Below are 20,873 nucleotides of genomic sequence, written 5' to 3' on the forward strand. Positions count from 1 at the left end.
TTTTCTACTGCTACTCTCCTCCTTATCCTTTTCTACTGCTACTCTCCTCCTCATCCTTTTCTACTGCTACTCTCCTCCTTATCCTTTTCTACTGCTACTCTCCTCCTCATCCTTTTCTACTGCTACTCTCCTCCTCATCCTTTTCTACTGCTACTCTCCTCCTCATCCTTTTCTACTGCTTATCTCCTCCTTTCCTACTCTACTCTACTCCTCCCCCTCTTTATTTTCTACTGCTCCTCTCCTCCTCCTCATCATTTTCTACTGCTCCTCCCCTCCTGATTCTTAAGTACTGCTCTTCTCCTCCTCAATCTTTCTTACTGCTTCTCTCCTCCTCTCCTCCCCATCCTCATTGATGTGGGGGGTGGGGTACTGTCATGTCTGCAGTGCTGTCTGATTAAGTAGAATGAATCTTCATTTTGGTTAAGTAACAATTTTTTTATATATTTTCTATACATTTTGAAGATGTTTTGTTGATATTTTTAAGTTAGTCTGTTTAAATGTGTCCAAGTATTCTCTGTACACCCTGTTTATCTGGGATAACCCCACCCTTTTAGGACATTTCTAATATTCCTTATATTTTTTATATTCCTAAGGTAAGTCCTCCTGCCATCTAAAGATATCACAAAATAATTTTAGAAAATCAGAATGGACAGAACAGCTTGCCACAACAGTGTGGTTGCATGCATGACAGAAAATAAAGTGATTAGGCTGAAAAATATGATTTCTGTGTAGTCTGAAGTCATGAAGTTATACATTTAACTTTCAGCATTCATTCTAGAGGGCCTTCATTACCTGGATAATGTGTGTTAGATAAAGAAAGAGGAGAAAAAAATGGGTGGAAGATCTGCAGGACCAGGACTGAGAACTCAATACAATAATGAACTTTTGATTTTTACAGATGTTTGTACAGCACATGTGAAAAATAATCACAGTAAAACTAACATTGTAAAATATTGTAAATTTTAATTGTATTCAAGTTCATACAACAGTATTCATGAGAAAAACAGAAAAATAATATTAAATATTATTTATGAGTGCAATGGATTAAAAAGTGCACAATGGCAAAAAATACCATTATTTCTACCTATTTACTAATTCTTACTCCTAATCAATGTTAATAATCGCTCGATTAAGTGCATACGTCAAATTCTAGTCAATCCCAGTGAAAACACTGAGTGTGTTTACATGAACTTCATAATCTGATTACTGCAGAACAGCAAAAACTGTCAGTAATCCAATCAAAGCATTTACAAAAACTCAGATTACACAAATAAGCAATAATCAGATTTTTGCTTTGCAACCTGCCAAAAAAAAAAAAACAGCTAGAATATGAAGATTATTTATTTGCTCTTAAACTGTTTGGTCACCATCTCGCAGTGTTACACGCTGCTTCCTTATTTACACTACCATGGTCTGTTTTCACTTATGGGCAGACCGAGAAATCCATACATTCTCTAGTTAAGAGTTTACACGTTACTGAGAACACAGATTACTGAGCTAAAATCCAGCTCTTTATCAGATTTATATATTTCTGTATTTTTTATTTAACTTTGATCTATTAAAATACAGTATGCCATTCACATTAGGGGTGTGCATATGTTTTTATTTCCATTTAATATCTACTTGAGACAGATTATATCTGCTCAGTATTATTTATTTTACTTCAGTCCTGAATATATGAAGTGCATTATTAGTATCATGACATGTTGGATCACTGATTTCTGTTACAATCTGGTGAAAATTTTAATTAGGGGTGTGCTATATATAATATTGTATGGAATAATATTGCCAAACAAAATTGAATATCCGTTTTTTTGCAGCAGTGTATTCTTAAAAAAACAAAAATATATATTCAATGTTTTGTCATATCGCCAAGATTACCATTATTGCAAAAATAACCTGCAATATTTTTATATTATTTTAGGGCCATATTGCACATGACTACTTGATTAATCAGATAAACACAGTAATAAGAGTCTGAACGGATTTTAGAGTGCATAAAATGCACTTAGTGTATTTATGACTACACCTGTCTGGGAGGACCATCTCCTCTTAAAAGGACTAACTCTATATAGATAACTTTACTTTTTCTTCTGCAATCTAATATAAATTCATAAGCTACTAAATACAGTATCAAAATTTAGACCAACTGACTACAAAAAAAGTTTAAATATTGATGAATAATCTAGATTACATATAGACCATACAGGTTATACCATAAACCACTAAATTGTGCATATTACCCTGCTGGTTTTCCTCCCCTATGCCAGCAGCAAATACAAAAAAATCATGGCAACACACTTAGTTGCTATTTCACCCTCATCACATGTGTATACATTTCTTGCGTATTCTTTCAGAATTGGTGGTTACACACCCAAAGTGACATGATCTCAGTGGCAGATTTATAAGGTGTACTGTAGGAGTGTGTATACAGATAATGGGATTCACTTGACAAAGATTAAAAAAAAAAGTTTCTAATGGAACGTTTGAGTACATATCATGCTAAATCCTCTGTACATCACAAACTCTTCTAGGAAAACACTTGTGCAAAAGGTAAAGACCCAGGTAACTCCGGGTATAGGATGCATGCAAGGTGCATGCTTATTTCACAATCTGCTTTTCAACAAGTTTTCAAAACAGTTCAGAACCGTCCAACTCAAAGATAAAGCATGGAGAGTGGCTTTAACGCAACTGGTAAATTAGAGTAAACTACTACTATAGAATTACACTGCTTCTTATTTTTATTTTTAACATACAGGCACAAGAATGTGCTGGCTGCCCCATTTAGGTGCATTATGTTCATTCAGCAGCTAAAAGTGGCCCAAATTACTATTATGTTTTTTTTTTCATGCCTACACTATACTGCCAAAAGTATTCGCTTACCCATCCAACACATCAATCACTACCGGCTTCCAAACTTCACGCGGCCTTCATATTAGCTTAAGAACATTAGAACCTAGAGAGCTTCATAGAATGGGTTTCCATAGCCATGCAGCTCCATACAAGCCTTACATCACCTCATCATAACGCAGAGCAGATTAGCAGATACTTTTATCAACATAAACACATAAAGATGTGCTGTGTGTGGCAGTGTAAACTGCAAAAAACACTCTGAATCTGGGGTTGTTTTAGTACTGTACTAACAGCTGGACCTGAAGGGTTACACTGTACTTTTAAGGGTACATTTTCACTGTTTTACCTTGGTGAATAAAAATGTAATTGTACAATAATTTTTTTCGGACAGTTTGGGATGTTATTTTAATAAGTTATAGTGGGGAAAAAATGCCTTTTTGTGTTTTTAGTACCATATTGTTTGCACTATAAGGTAAACACGAGGTAACCGCATGGCCTCCATCCACATGGTTGGACATGATATATCCAAGATATTTCCAGTTACAGCTGAATTTACGCTTTGAATTTCGGAGAAATGCTCTTATTTACCTTTTAAAAAGCCACTTAATGTCTGATTAAAGGGCTGATTTCTGTTTTCCTCTGGTTTTGAGTGCTCGGCGCTAACTCAGCTCTTGATCGGTCTGGACGCGAGACAGGTGGCAGGGCTGGTGACCTGTTAAGGACCTGGAAATTGTAACTCATGCTTTTATTACATCACGTTTGGACTACTGCAACTCTCTTTATCTGGGTATCAACCGATCAGCTGTGTCACGTTTGCAGCTTGTCCAAAACGCTGCTGCTCGACTCTTAACTGGGACAAAGAAAAGGAAGTCCATCTCTCCTGTACTGGCCTCCCTGCATTGGCTGCCTGTCAAATTCAGAGTAGATTTTAAAGTCTTATTAACAGTTTTTAAAGCCTTAAATGGCATGTCTCCATCATACATCTCTGAGTCTGTGTCCATATTCAACCCGAAGAGTCCTAAGATCTTCAAATCAGCTGCTCTTGGAGACGCCACATTCCAAATTGAAGTCGAAAGGTGACGGAGCTTTTTCCGTAGCAGCAGCCAAACTGTGGAATAGTCTGCCTGTTTTTATTAAAGCATCTCCCACCATTACGGTTTTTAAGTCTAATCTAAAAACCTACTGGTACTCTCAGGTCTTTCAATGTTTTTAGTAAGTTCAAATGACTTATCTGTATGTCTGGGGTGAATCTAAATCTTGTTTGCTGATGCTGCTTTTATTTACTTATCTTTTATCTTATTGTTGTTTAGTCTAATACATTTTATCGTTCATACTTCTGTATTGTACAGCACTTTGGTTGGCCCTTGTGGTTTTTAAATGTGCTTTAGAAATAAATTTGCCTTGACTTGACTTGACGTCATGGGCCCTGCATTGTTTAATGTCAATAGCAATAATTTCGATAGCGATATATATCGTTGAAAAAGAAAAAAACGAAACATTTGCAATTAATTTTTTTTTTTCAATATCGTGCAGCCCTAAAAGACACCCCGCTGAAAACAACGTTATACAGGAATTTCAGTTTAGTTCTCTAGCACCGAGGCTGGAGCAGCATTAGCATTAGCCTCTAACTGTGCTAAGTGCAAGCCCGAACACTCAGGGTTCTTAATGTAACACTGTCAGGTGGCATTTACTAGCGCAACTTTTTCTCACTAATGTCGCATAATGCACCTTAAAATTCTGTGCGCCTTATGTATAAAAATAGACCAGAAAATAGACGTTTATTGATAGTGCGCCTTATAGTGCAAAAAAAACGGTAATCTATGTTTATACTATTCTTTTGATTAATTTAGTAACCCACTGTCAAATAACCCTGTTGTTTAAATATGTTTGTATCTTTTTTTTAATTCACGTTGTTTTTTTTGCACAAAATATTGGGTCTGTAATAGTTTAAAGATTCTAACCCCCCTAAAATTTTCTTGGCCACCCGATTGCCCCTTTTAGTGCATTTATTCAGTTCTACAATCGTCACGGGTCTACGTCCTGATCCTGTCCCTCCTCCTCTGTGGGATCGTGGAGGAGTGGGCTGCTGTTCAGAGCAGCGTCGTCTTCATTCTCACTGTAATCGGGTACAATAACCATGATTACAGAGTTGTTATCGTCCTCTGCTTTGGTGCACTTGTGTATCTTTAAGCTTTTTGAGTATCTGAAGCTCTTCCCACAGGCTGAGCAGTAGTACGGCCTCTCGCCCGTGTGAACCCGCTGGTGTGTTTGGAGATTACTCAGCTGATTAAAACTCTTCTCACACAGCGGGCAGTGATAGGGCTTCTCTCCCGTGTGAATGAGCTGATGTTTTTTGAGATGACTGCTGTCACAGAAGCTCTTCCCACACTCTGAGCACAGGTACGGCTTCTCTCCGGTGTGAATGCGCTGGTGTACCTGGAGGTTGGTCTGCTGATTGAAGGTCTTCCCGCAGTCCGAGCAGACGAACGGTTTCTCCCCGGTGTGAGTGCGCTGGTGCAGCTGGAGGTTACTGTACCTAGTGAAACTCCTCCCACAGCAGGAACAAAAGTAGAACCTCTCTCCGGTGTGGGTGTACTGGTGTTTCTTGAGAGCATCGCTCTCTTTAAAAGTCTTCCCGCACTCCGTGCAGTCAAACGGCCTCTCTCCGGTGTGACCGCGCAGATGTTTCTTCAGAGTTCCTTTATCAATGAAACTCCGCTCACACTCCGGGCAGGGATACGGCTTCTCTCCAGTGTGAATGCGCTGGTGAACTTGCAGATTACTCTGCCGATTAAATATCCTCCCACAGTACGGGCACTTGAAAGTCTTCTCTACAGCGTGAGTGCGCTGGTGTGATTTGAGATGGTTCTCCTGTTTAAAACACTTCCCACACTCCGAGCAGCAATACGGCTTCTCTACGTTACCATCATACTGAATCTCTTCTGGTTTCAGCCGCCTGACGTCCTCCTCTGGTGGCATCTCCTTACGGATGGTAGAAGAAACATTTCTGGAGGAAAGAAAGAAAAGAAAGACAAACAAAATACATTTAAACACAATTTAGTGGGAATGCCTAATGTAAAAAATACTTCCTGTAATTGGTTTGAAACATCTGGTCTGGACTGTGGTTCACAGTGGATAGGTAATAAAAAATAATATAATGAACAGAATGTTAAATCTGAGAAATGGTATGTAGGACCCAGGCAATGTCCCAACTCATATTCACTACATTCTAATTTACTACCTTTTATTACCTTTTCTTTTTACTACCTTTTGTCATGGGGAATTCTGTGAAATTGGAAAAAGATATTTGGGAAATAAAAATTAGCCCTGCAGAAGCTTAGTTCACTTGTTCCATTTTCAGTTGTGTTACCCAGTTGTCTTTCACAGTTCCAGCTGCATTTTACACTGTATTTATATCTACATTTATATTTATAACTACTAGCAAATAATTTAGTTTCAACTAGAGCTATACAACTTTTTGAAAAACAATATTGCAGTAGTTTTCTTTTCTGCAATATATATATTTCAATATTAAAAATGACAAACTTGTTACAGATTTCATCACAATCAGTAATCCAACATGTCACATCATTAATAATTTGTGACGTACAGAAATTAAGCTTTTTGGACTAAATACCAAAAAACGAACACATTTTTATTTTTCAGGTTTTCATTCATTTTGCTATATAAGTCATACAAGTATATTTCTTACAGAGCACTATTTTACTATTGAAACATGACATTTCTACTAGGGTCCACAACAATTTTATTGTACTTAAATTCCTTTTTGTCAAATCACAAATTATTAATTAACGCTTTAACGGCATAATTTCTGTGGCCATGTAATCAAGGTATAATAGACTGGCTTACTTTTGACTTTTGCTTTATTGTGAATGGACACATACTGCCAAATAGAATAGGCAGTACACTGTCCAAATGTTGGTAAACACCACAACTAATAAATTCAGCCATTGCTGACACATATGTGCAAATGCACACACACACACAGCTTGTCTAGTCCCTGTAGAAGTGCAGCCAATAGAATAGGACTCCCTGGAGCAGATAAACACAGACCTGTTAGCAACATGCCTAATGCCATATTTTTGTATTTATAATTTTTGTAAATTATAATTTATAATTTAATTTCACCTGTTTCTTGTACACTGTTTTACTGTCTGATGCTAAACACAATAATTGATGATGAAAGGGGCACCAACCAAAATTCTCTTCTTTCCATACTTCCATAAAGGCCATATTAGTGGAGGGCATGATTAAAAGTTGTCCTGTGGACAGAGTCTCCCTCATGAGCTGTGAATTTCTGCAGCTCCTCCAGTGTGACCATGGGCCTTTTGGCTTCTTTTCCGACCAGTGCTCTCCTTACTAGATCTGACAGTTTGGGTGGACGGCCATGTCTTGGTAGGTTTGCAGTTGTAGAATTATATTTCTATTTTTAGATAATGGATTGAACATTGCTCCTGTTCAAAGTAACCTTGATTTAAGCTTTATGTCTGACCTGTCTGGTGAATTCCTTGATCTTCATGATGCTGTTTGCTCATAGGTTTCCCTAACAAATCACTGAGGTTTTCACAGAACAGCTGTATTTATACTGAGACTAAATTACACACAGATGGACTCGATTAACTAATTACGTGACTTCTGAAGGCAATTGTTTGCACTGTATTTTTTAAAGGTTTCACAGTAAAGGGGGCGATATACTTTTGCACATCACGTTTTTAATTTTTTATTTTATTTTTATTTGATAAAATTTTAAAACCATGTACCATTTTCCTTCCACTTCACAATTATGTGCTACTTTGTGTTGGTGTGTCGATTAAAATCTCATAAAAATACATTTACTTTTGTGGTTTTAAGGTGACAAAAGGTGAAAATGAAGTGCAAGGGGTATGGATAGATACTTAATACTTTTTTTAGGCACTGTATAGTCATGTTTTAAACCACTTTTAAAAACGTTTTAACAAATATAGCTATATGAAGAAAATAAAAATCACTTTCAACCTAAAATTAACATAGTTTTAATGTATAGTGCTGTAAAAATTATTATTATTACTGAATTGTCATTTACATATATATAATAATTGTCATGTCACGTACATATAAAACCATAACGTTAAATCAGTGTTGGATTGAGGTAAAATCTATGCGCACATTTAAATCAGTTCTGACGTCGGAGATCAACATTGTTTCAATGCATTAGAGAGAAAACATACTTTTGATATGGGGGATGTATAAAATACTGTATAAACTAAATAAAACACTAATAAATTAGCACCGTTTAACAAAACATACTAAACAAACATCTTCACGCGCCTGGACAACAATACCCCACTCCTGTGGACCGGTTCTGACCCGGTTCTGGTTTGGATATCTGTCTGAATTAATTACCAGAAAAAAACTGAACATTTCTCCGGACATTCCCCGCAGGGCGGGTTTAAACTCACAGTAAACACTGAGCAGAAGCGCTGGATATCTCCACACTCATACCAGCGCTGCTTTTGTTCCTCCACCTTCACCACCATCCACCTCCCGCCGCGGCACGAAGCCAAGCCCGCTGCTTCTCCGCCGAGTCCGGGGCCGGAGAGCCACCGGCACGGAGTCAGCGCCGCCATCCGGACTGACGCGCTTACAGACCCCACACAGCTGCAGACCACTCTACTAGTGCATCTTAAAAATGATATCCTTAAAAAGTTACTTTATTTCAGTAATTCAGCTTAAAAAAATGTGAAACTCGTATATTATATAAATTACGCACTGGGTGATCTATTTATATATTTTAAGTAATTATTTATTTTGCTGTTGATAATTATGGCTAACAGCCAATGAAAACCCAAAAATCAGTGTTTTAGAAAATTTGAATATTATATAAGACCAATTGGTACTTTTGGCACTGTGGGCAGTGTGCCAAGTCCTGCTGGAAAATTAAATCCGCATCTCCATAAAAGTTGTCAGCAGCAGAGGGAAGCATGAAGTGCAGCTGTAAGATTTTCCGGGAAAACAAAACTGCACTGACTTTGCACTTGATAGAACACAGTGGACCAACCCCAGCAGATGACAGACATGTCTCCCCAAACCATCACTGATCATCAGTAAATTTTGCATTTCATTTGGAAATCAAGGGAGCAGAGTCTGAAGGAAGAGTGGAGAGACACACATTCCAAACTGCTTTAGGTCTAGTGTTAAGTTTCAGTAATGGTTTGGAGAGACATGTCATCTGCTGGTGTTGGTCCACTGTGTTATATCATGTATAATAGCACTTTATGCTTCCCTCTGCTAACAACTTTTTAGATGAAACTTTTCAATGATAATGTACTTTTTAGAGATGCACTACTATATACATAGCTGGACATTTATTTGATCTAAAGAGACCACTTCAGTTTCTGAATCAGTTTGTCTGATTTTGCTTATTAAAGTTACATGTTTGAGCATTTTTCCCAAGTCCCAAATAAAAATATTGTCGTTTAAAGATAATTGCAGAAAATGAGAAATGAGTGAAGAGCTTTCAGTCCTCAAATAATGCAAAGAAAACAAGTTCATATTCATAAAGTTTTAAGAGTTCAGAAATCAATAATTGGTGGAATAACCCTGGTCTTTAATTACAGATTTCACGCATCTTGGCATGTTCTCCTCCACCAGTCTTACACACTGCTTTTGGAAAACCTTATGCTACTCCTGGTGCAAAAAGTCAAGCAGTTCAGCTTGTTTTGATGGCTTGTGATCATCCATCTTTCTCTTGATTATATTCAAATTGGTAAAATCATAAGAAACTCATAATTTTTAAGTGGTCTCTTTTTCCACAAAACTGGAGTAGAGCTGAAATGGGCAAATACCAAGAGTTTGCAAATCTGTTATCAAATCTAAATGTGGCTACTTCCAAGAATCTAAAGTATGAAACATATTCTGGTTTAACAAATTTGGTAACAAAATAATTCAGTTTTAACAGCTTTAATATTAAATGATCACATTGTGTCATTCAAACAAATAATATCAGTAATCAGTCACTAATCTATTCTAGTCTAATGTAATCTGTGTAATGTAGTTTTTTAATAAATAAGCAGAGCAATTCGGGTGCAGAACACTCTGCCCTCAAATCAGTGTTGATGGCATGACTGGACCCAGAGGGATGAGGCCCATCCCTTGTTCAATGTACAAAAAAGGAAACAAAAACAATAATGCAGTTTAAAGGCTTTAATATCCCATTAATAATCAGAATTAAAACTATACAGTAATACATAACCATGCAGCCGCTTACAAAATACACTGTCAATTTAAACAGATATAAACCATATTTCAGTTTAATAAACAGTCTTGAGCACAGTTTAATTCTATTTAAGAACAATGTGAAAACTCCAGAGCATCTCAACACATAGTTGTCCAAGGACTGGAATTGATGTGCTTGGTCTCGCTAAGAAGTGAAACCTTGTTGTGCCATATGAAAGGCAGGTTTTTTATCCACAATGCTACATTGACATCAACGTTCCAAAGGTTAGGTAGGCGTTGCCATTAGTAATTCTCTTATTAACTGCACTCAAAAGCACTTTGTTAATGTGCAAAACATCAGCAAAAACAAAGATGTGCACAAATCAAACATAACATTATGAGCACCTTCTTGTCTCTACACCCATTATCATTTTTTTTAGCTCCACTGATAATATAAGAACAATATGTTCTACTTAATCTCAGAATGTAATCCTGTATCTCTTTCTCTTTCTTTTACCCCTTTTCTTCAATGCTCTGGACCCCACAGGACCACAGAGCAGCTATTTTTTGGGTAGTGGGTCATTTATTCTTAGCACAGCAGTGATTAGCACTGATTAGCTTGGTGGTGGAGTATGAGGTGTTAGTGTGGGTTGTGTTGGTAGAGTGGATCAGATACAGCAGTGCTGCTGGAGTTCTTAAACACCTCAGTGTCACTGCTCTTTGAAGAGCTCTGTCTTCAGGAGTATCTCTCACTATCTTTAGGAAACTCCTGAAGACAGAGCTCTTAAAAGAGCACTTACTCTCTTAACACCGCTAACAAACTAACTACTTCTAACCTCATTTCCTTCTTCCACTCCTTCACTTCTCTATCCCATTATTTCCCTTTGACCTCCTTTAGCCCCTGTCTAAAGATGTTCTTACCTTTAACTTCTATTACTTTTGTACGTCACTATTGTAAGTCGCTTTGGACAAAAGCGTCTGCCAAATGTAATGTAATGTAATGTAATGCTGGATTACAGTATGTAATTAAAGAACTACAATGTGTCCTATATGATCAGTGGAGCTTAAAAATGGACAATGGGTACAGAAAAAAAGGATGTGGTCATAATTGTATGTGTAATTAGTGAAAACCTTTTGGAACAAACTTCTCTTCTGAACAGCTATTCACATTTCAGTCTTCTATAGTAATGTTAGTACTATTGTAATAATAGTAATAGTATTTATCTCTGCTGCAGATACACATTAGAATGATACAATTGATCATAGTAAAATAGAAAGGTGTGCAGAAATTGTTTAATACAGATAATAAACTGCCCTGATAGAATGGAAAAAAATAAACTTTAAAAAAACAGCATAAAAATAGCAATAAATATATCTGGGATCTCTTTCTTTACAATGGAAACCTTCATTCTTCGTAAAGACAGGGTCTTTCAGTTTTCCAGTTTTACAATAGAGAACCTACAGTATCTCATTCTAGAGGTGTATTGGTTACTGATGTTTTTGTGAGTAAGTTTGCTTTAGCTTAAGATATGTTCTGTAACCCCAAATCAGACCAAGTTTACCAAGTATAGAAGTGCAGTTTCTTAAATTTACTTTGACTTTTATTTGATTACAGGCACTGTGAACCCAAGATATGTCAGGTTTTATCTGCTCAACTTCATTTCATTTATTAATACGTTATAAATCCATTCCTCTATTTCAGACCTGCAACACATATAAAAAATTTAAGTAAATAGAATTTAATACTCTGCAATGTTACCATTTCTTCTCACATGTACAAGGTTTTTTGGCACAGAGAATGTCAATTGATCAAGTTTTTCATATGTTATTTTGTAACATATATTTTCCCATTCATCCTGCAAACACAGTAAAATTTAAAAATTCTCTAAACATTCAAAATCAAGGTAAATGTAAGAAACACTACACTTTTGTTGTATAAGCACTTCCATACTATTCCAACAATCTGATTTGGGGTTGCATAGAAGTTGAAAATAAACTGTACATATACACTGATCTTTGCTTTGACACATTAAAAGTATCAGTTTCTGTACAGCAATAGTAGAAATGCCATAAGTTCATAGTTTTAGTAATAATCTGGTTGATATAACCAGAGTTCGGTCTTAAACATACCAGAATACACCTGGCTACATTCAAACTTGGGCCAAGACAACCTTTCAAAGATCTCGGTACTGTTGTTTTGGTCTGCATTAAAAGAGTCATTAATGTTAATTTACAAAACATTAAAGGTGTAAAAGTATTTGTACCATTTGTCTAATGTTGAGTAAAATACAATGTTAAAACATGAAGATGACTGTAACAGATTCCTGCATTCAGAGCTCTGCTGGCAGTTCTAGTTATGAATACCTAATTCATATAGCTCAAGAACAAGTCAGATAGTTCACAGCATTTTCCAAGTAATTACTGAATAGAACCCCTTTATTTAAGAGGTTATACATCCACAGTTATAGAATGACACTTGTGTTTCTTAAGATTCTTTAAATATCGAAAACTCTTCCCACACTCTGAGCACTGATAAGGTCTCTCTCCTGTGTGAACCAGCAGGTGTTGTTGGAGATTACTATGAAATGAAAAACTCTTCCCACACTCTGAGCAGCTAAACGGCTTTTCTCCTGTGTGAATGCGCTGGTGCTGGTGGAGATGACTTCGTACAAAGAAACACTTTCCACACTCTGAGCACTGATACGGTTTCTCTCCGGTGTGAATCCGGTGGTGCACCTGCAGATTACACTTCTGATAAAAACTCTTTCCACACACTAAGCAGTGATACATGTTCTCTCCGGTGTGAGTGCGCTGGTGTAGCTGAAGGCACCGGTTTGTAGTGAAGCTCTTTCCACAGGGTGAACAGAAATAGGGCCTTTCTCCAGTGTGAACAGTCAGGTGCTTTGTAAGATGGCCACTTTCTCGAAAACTCTTCCCACACTCTGAGCAGTGATACGGTTTCTCTCCAGTGTGAATGCGTCGGTGGACTTGGAGCATTCCACTTTGGCGAAAACCCTTTCCACACTCCGAGCAGACAAACGGTTTCTCTCCAGTGTGAATGCGCCAGTGTTTGGTTAGAGTACTTCTCTCACTGAAGCTCTTCCCACACTCTGTGCAGATATAAGGCGTCTCCCCGGTGTGAGAGCGCTGGTGTTGCTGGAGTTGATTATGTGTAGTACATATTTTTCCACAGTATGTGCAGGTATACAGCTTCTCTCCTGTGTGTAGACGCTGGTGTATTTTTAGACCACGTTTGTCAGAAAAGGCCTTTTCACACTCTGAGCACTGATACGGCTTTACTCCTGTAGGAATGCGTTGTTGTTTGATATTAATGTCTTGTTTGAAAGTCTGCTTCTCTATGTTATCAAATTGGATGTCTACTGAATCCAACAGTCCGATGTGTTCCTCTGGTTTCTTGCGGCTCTCCTCAAGTATTGGAGATGGCAACATTGAGGCAACAATGGGAGAAGGGGGAATTCTAAAAAGGGGAAGGAGAAACACATAAAAAAAACACAACATAAAATGCAACAATGATAGAATAATTAGGAACTATACGTAATGTAAGCCTAAATGTGTTTAGAATGTGAAAGTAGAATGTGCAGTTTCCAGTTTGAGACCCAACAAATACAACTAAAATATTTTTCTTTTAGGTGGCCTTAGAAATACCTGTGTATATCCCTAATCTATAAAAAAAACAAATTATTTGAGATCTAAAGCAAACTCCGGTAGTTTGGATCATGCCAACAGAGACTGAAGAAAGGCAAGACAGCTTAGAGGACTCTGGGCTGGAGTTCTGTTAGTTTCTGCTTGTAGTAGGAATCCAGTCCTCAAAAATGTGGAATAAGAATTTTTAAGGTCTTAAATTGTGTAAAATTGAGGTGTATGAGGTCAGTGGTACAACAGTGGTTGGACTTTTTATGTGGAATTTTGATGCGGCTAATGAATAATAGGAATGTGGGTCTGAAGCCCTAATGAACAAGCCAGGAGTGACAGATTCAAGGAAAGTAGAAAAAAACTTGGAAAGATCCAACCTCTTCTGTTTGGCATTTTGGAAAATTACTTTGGGCTTGTAAGCATTAGATAACAGAGTACTGTAAGGTTATTGAGGGATGGTAGCTAAGCAGAGGTAAAGGGAGTTAAGAATATTGGCTTTCAAATTCTGTGAAACTGACCAATAAATTCATACTTCCTGGTATATGCTTATTTATGAGCATTTTATCCTCCTCAGTGACACAGATGCTATGAAGTATTGTAGAAAATTGTCTTACGATATATTAAGTATCGCAATATCCTTATTATTATGGGAAATGTACAAGGAACTTGTGGACCGGCACAGTTGGGGCAGCATGGGGAACAAGCGCATGTTTCTCAAGCATTCCACAGCATTTGTCTTGGACATGTCAACAATGTAGCAATTGTATTTATAGAATATTAGATTGGGAAGGTCTTCAGGCATGTTTCTCCTTCCAAAACTTTATTTTATACAATCACTTTATCAAGTGGCAATTTGAGAAATATATACCTTACAAATGTAGAAGTGTAGAAGTGTGGACTGCTGATCAGAGCAGGATTTTCTGCATCTCCACTGCAATCAGGCTCAAGGACCACCTCTATAGAGGCACTATTTTCTGTGGTGGGACACTTGTGCATCTTGAGGGTGTTCGAATGTCTGAAGCTCCTCCCACACACTGAACAGTGAAAGGGTTTCTCTCCGGTGTGAATACGCTGGTGTACTGAGAGAGCCCCGCTCTGCCTAAAGGTCTTTCCACACTCTGAGCAGACATGTGGCTTCTCTCCAGTGTGAACGAGCAGATGTTTCGTTAAACTACACTTCGCAGTAAAACTTTTTCCACACACTGAGCAGTGATATGGCTTTTCTCCAATGTTAAAGATTTGGGCTGTTTTTAGATCAGTCTCTTGTTTAAATCTCCTCCCACTTTCTGGATAATTATGTGGATACTCTATATCCTCATGTTTTATCTCTTCTGATTTCAGCAGTCTGACGTGTTCCTCTGGTGCCATCCCCGCTGTGCTTGTGGAGGATAATTTCAAGTGAAGATGGAAATCTGGAGAAAACGAAAACACATATAAAGTTAAATAATTAAATTATTTGAATTAAAATAAAAAAGTGTACACAGTGCAGATGAAATACGGATGCACTATGTTTCCAAAAGTATTTGCTCATCTGCCTTCGCATACATATAACTTAAGTGACATCCCATTCTTAATCCATAAGGTTTAATATGATGTCAAACCTTCATCTGGGAAGGCTTTTATGGAAGTGCGTTTATGGGAATTTCTTTCAGAAGTATATTTGTGAGGAAAGGAGCATCCTCAAACTGTTCCCACAAATTTAGGAGCACAAAATTAACCTAAATCTTTTGGTATGCTAAATAATTAAGAGTTTTTTTAAGCAATTAAAAAACTATAATAAAGATATTTATTTAACATTTTTATATCCCATCAGAAATAGCAACAAAACACAATACATTTTTCTCAGAAGTGCTGTTTTACTCATAAATTTAGCTAACTAGCTAGTTAGTTACCTCTTAAATTGACCTCATTAGTGCAATTTGTCCTTCATTTACATTAGTAATGCTATTCTATACATTAATTTACTTAATTCACTTGCTTCATAAGTGACATGTCAGTGAAATGTTCATAAAACACAGACAATCTTTTGATAAACAAACAGATGCTAAGGCTACCTTAGCTAGCAAGCGAGCACAGCTAACATTTCTGTTCTAGCCCTCTACAGCTTGTATCTTTCAGCTGAAAAATATCCAGATTGCTACAGAACACTTTTTTATTTAACTTATGTGCCTAGAATAAAAAAAATTAATTAAATAAAAAAATCTCTGCTCTCGCTGCTGGTTCTGTAGGCAGCAGTGTTCTGAGGACTTAAAATACATTAGTCATATTCATTTTTTTATATTTTAGTACTACATAGAATCAATAGTTCAAGAGACTGCACAAGTTCACTATGAAAGTTTCTGATCAAAAAAAAAAAGAATTGCTACTAAAATACACTGAATATTAAATATTTTAAAAGGTTAACTAAAGTGCCTGTACCTTACTGTGAAAAACTATTGTCTTTGACTGGAAATTTTAGCTGCCTAGGACTAGCTAGCTAGCTAGGTAGGTTGCTAACTAACCTAGCCATGTCAGCATTCGCCTTGAGTGCTAATTTTATGTGAGATGTAAGTATGTAATAAATTACTTTTGTAACTAATTGTAACAGATTTTAAAAAGTTTTTTTCCATTTTTAAGCTTTGGACTTCACATTCACATTGCCAAACCTTTTTGAAAAGCTTTACTGCTAGCTAGCTTCGGCAACTAATATCTTTTTTTGTTCTGAGATTCAAACTTTGTTTCAGAATTTCGTATCAAAATATAACCTATTCTGTTTTTTATTAATTATTTTGTCGCTGTACATAATACGAAGTTGGTTACCAGGTTTTACTGCAGTAATAGGATTTTTAATATGTTTACAGTTGATGTGGTTTTACTTGATTTCAGTATTGTTTCAATATGTAATACAGGGTGCAAAAGTGTTGCTAATTCAACATCAGATTGAAATGTTTAATGAAAGTTAATGTAGACAGTAGTTTGATTTAATGTACAGGTGTTTAATCTACTATATGCCAGCTAATGAAACAAAAGTAAAAGAAAAAAAATATTTCTTACTAAGTTTATTACTTATATATTGGATTACAATACCAACTTTTTATAAAATACAATATAGTTTACTGTCAGATTTCTCTAAAATAACAGGAGGAAGGTTATAGTGAACAAAAAAATAAAAGCCTACATGTTTAACAACTTAAACTGGACTAAACCTAAGACAGCAGTATTTCATTTTTTAAAAATCATCCATCGATTTATTCAGTTTAGGAAGTTCCTCGTCTATCTAACAATATAAGTGTCTGTAGCCAACTGTAATTCAGCAATAACTATTAATATTAATCTATTAAAGGTATAGATCTGTGATGTTTGTTATGTTATATGCCAAACAATAAACCTTAGGAAAATACTTTTACTGACATTATTTTTATATACAATATACAATTATTAACTTTTATGGGATACATTATATTTTATTGAAAGATTTCTCTGATTTTCTGAAATAACAGGGAGATGTTTATAGTGAAAAAAAAAAGTTCACAGTTATAATTGAAGCCTAAAATAATATAAACTAAATCTAAAACGTTAGTATTTATTTAATAAAATGATCCATGATGTTCAGGAAGGTGCACAGCCATTCTTATCTTATCTAAACAATAGGTAACCACAATACATCAATTGTTACGAAACTATTACTCTGTTAAAATGTATAGATAGTAATATGCTTTTTTAAAATCTAAAACAAGAAAAAAAGGTAACAAGTAAAGCAACATATTTAACATTCAATGTATTTTGCTGACCGTCTGATCCAGCGTTACTTTTAATGGTCTTGTGCAGGTAAGCTAACACAGGTAACAGTCTTTCTGAAGGACTTACTGGTGTAGCAAGCAAATAGAACATCTTACTGTAGTTATTTTTATTATTACTATCCAGAAGCCAAAGAACACTGAGTAAACAGCTGCATTATATTTTACTGTTGATGATAGAAAAACAACCTTTATTTAACGTTGCCTATTCTGCTAGAGCTTAAATTCTGACATTCTACTTAAATGCTTGTATTTAATATAAACAAATATTATTATAAAAATAACCATTTTTTAACTATTATTTTAATCTCACTGCAAGAACACAACATAAGCTGTAAGTAAGTTACATAATACAAACAGGATATACATATTTAATGTAAGTAATTAATACAAATAATACAAATTAAATCAATGTTAAATTAACCCAACAACTGTGTGAACAATAATTTAGTTCTGACGGTCGAGATCAATGTGGATGGAAAATGTACGTTGATGCCACGTACTTTTGCTAGAGTAGCTAAATATATATTTTTAATATTATAAAACAATAATAACAATAATACGTCTTTAAAAATGCGCCCAATCACTGATTATAAGCACATTTCAATATAGATCATTCCACTTTGTTTCTTATTAGTATCTGTTATTCTATGTTTTTATTAAATGCATAAAAACAGTTTTCAACATAATTTAATAAAACAACAGCGTTAAAACAGAGCGGGGTCATTACCGTTCATCTGCGGTCAGGTCTGGGAGAAATCCTTTAGTCTGAGAGATAATGGGTGAAAGTCTGTGATATAAACAGCAGATCCTCCTCCTCCTCCTTCTTCTTCCTCCTACAACAGAAAGAAGATCCAGCTCAGTCCCGGACTGCGGTCAAGCCAGCCCCCACTGCAAAACGCTTGGTCAAACTAGCCCCCACGCTGTTTCTCAGAGCGCGCATACACTAAACATTGCGGCAAGCGTGAGAAGGAACACATTTCAAAATAAAAGCCCCCCCCCTTAATATCATTATGCTGTGGAGTGGTATTAAAAGGAATCCACATGATTTCACATGTTATGTCTGATATCACATGTCAATTTCATGTAGTCCTGGTAGTACACAAAATAAAAGCCCTGTAAATTATAAAAAAATATGTTATTTTAATAATACTACTACTACTAATAATACTAATACTAATAATAATACTAATAATAATACTTATATGTGTCACTCACTTAATAACAGGGCATTATAATGTGTCATTTCAAAATAAAGGCCCTTTAAATTATTACAATATTTTATTTTAACACAATGTTTAGACTGTTATTAAAAGGAATCTGTCTGACGTCACAGGTCAATTTCATATAGTCCTGATAGTACACCACGTGTATTTGTCACTCACTTAATATCAGAACATTTTGATGTGTCATTTCAAAATAAGGGCCACTTAAATTGTAACATTTATGTAATTTTACACAATGTTTAGACTGTTATTAAAAGAAATCTGTCTGATATCACAGCTCAATTTTATATAGCCCTGATAGTACACTACTTGTATGTGTCACTCACTTAATATCAGAACATTTTGATGTGTCATTTTAAAATAAAAGCCCTTTAAATTGTAACAATATTTTGTTTCAACACAATGTTTAGACTGTTATTAAAAAAAATCTGTCTGATATCACAGTTCAATTTCATATATTCCTGATAGTACACTACTTGTATGTTTCACTCAATTAATATCAGAACATTTTGATGTGTCATTTTAAAATAAAAGCCCTTTAAATTGTAACATTTATGTAATTTTACACAATGTTTAGACTGTTATTAAAAAAAATCTGTCTGATATCACAGTTCAATTTCAGATAGTCCTGATAGTACACTACTTGTATGTTTCACTCACTTAATATCAGAACATTTTGATGTGTCATTTTAAAATAAAAGCCCTTTAAATTGTAACATTTATGTAATTTTACACAATGTTTAGACTGTTATTAAAAAAAATCTGTCTGATATCACAGTTCAATTTCATATAGTCCTGATAGTACACTACTTGTATGTGTCACTCACTTAATATCAGAACATTTTGATGTGTCATTTTAAAATAAAAGCCCTTTAAATTGTAACATTTATGTAATTTTACACAATGTTTAGACTGTTATTAAAAAAAATCTGTCTGATATCACAGGTCAATTTCAGATAGTCCTGATAGTACACTACTTGTATGTTTCACCCAATTAATATCAGAACATTTTGATGTGTCATTTTAAAATAAAAGCCCTTTAAATTGTAACAATATTTTGTTTCAACACAATGTTTAGACTGTTATTAAAAAAAATCTGTCTGATATCACAGTTCAATTTCATATAGTCCTGATAGTACACTACTTGTATGTGTCACTCACTTAAAATCAGAACATTTTGATGTGTCATTTCAAAATAAAGGCCCTTTAAATTATAACATTTATGTAATTTTACACAATGTTTAGACTGTTATTAAAAAAAATCTGTCTGATATCACAGGTCAATTTCATATAGTCCTGATAGTACACCACTGGTATGTTTCACTGACTTAATATTAGAACATTTTGGTGTGTCATTTCAAAATAAAGGCCCTTTAAATTGTAACATTTATGTAATTTTACACAATGTTTAGACTGTTATTAAAAAAAATCTGTCTGATATCACAGTTCAATTTCAGATAGTCCTGATAGTACACTACTTGTATGTTTCACTCACTTAATATCAGAACATTTTGATGTGTCATTTTAAAATAAAAGCCCTTTAAATTGTAACATTTATGTAATTATACACAATGTTTAGACTGTTATTAAAATAAATCTGTCTGATATCACAGCTCAATTTTATATAGCCCTGATAGTACACTACTTGTATGTTTCACTCAATTAATATCAGAACATTTTGATGTGTCATTTTAAAATAAAAGCCCTTTAAATTGTAACATTTATGTAATTATACACAATGTTTAGACTGTTATTAAAAGAAATCTGTCTGATATCACAGCTCAATTTTATATAGTCCTGATAGTACACTACTTGTATGTGTCACTCACTTAATATCAGAACATTTTGATGTGTCATTTCAAAATAAAGACCCTTTAAATTTCAAAAATATTTTATTTCAACACAATGTTTAGACTGTTATTAAAACAAATCTGTCTGATATCACAGTTCAATTTCAGATAGTACTGATAGTACACTACTTGTATGTGTCACTCACTTAAAATCAGAACATTTTGATGTGTCATTTTAAAATAAAAGCCCTTTAAATTGTAACATTTATGTAATTTTACACAATGTTTAGACTGTTATTAAAAAAAATCTGTCTGATATCACAGTTCAATTTCAGATAGTACTGATAGTACACTACTTG

At 35.1% G+C, this 20,873-nt stretch overlaps 1 protein-coding gene across 1 annotated transcript in view; it reads right to left on the reverse strand.

Moving 5' to 3' along the window:
- Positions 1–943: 943 nt before the first annotated feature.
- LOC111196311 (zinc finger protein 420-like) overlaps positions 944–20,873 on the reverse strand; it is a 37,956-nt gene continuing 18,026 nt past the window's right edge. Inside the window, exons 2-6 of the mRNA XM_049475677.1 lie at positions 14,591–15,134; positions 12,523–13,546; positions 8,379–8,523; positions 6,105–6,138; positions 944–5,860 (exon numbers count right to left, since the gene is read on the reverse strand). Of these exons, the coding sequence (XP_049331634.1) occupies positions 4,879–5,860; positions 6,105–6,138; positions 8,379–8,523; positions 12,523–13,546; positions 14,591–15,134 (2,729 nt within the window). The 3' untranslated portion in view covers positions 944–4,878. The remainder of the gene's footprint in view (positions 5,861–6,104; positions 6,139–8,378; positions 8,524–12,522; positions 13,547–14,590; positions 15,135–20,873) is intronic.

Source organism: Astyanax mexicanus, chromosome 3 (genome assembly GCF_023375975.1).
Source record: "Astyanax mexicanus isolate ESR-SI-001 chromosome 3, AstMex3_surface, whole genome shotgun sequence".
Lineage (NCBI taxonomy): Eukaryota > Metazoa > Chordata > Actinopteri > Characiformes > Acestrorhamphidae > Astyanax > Astyanax mexicanus.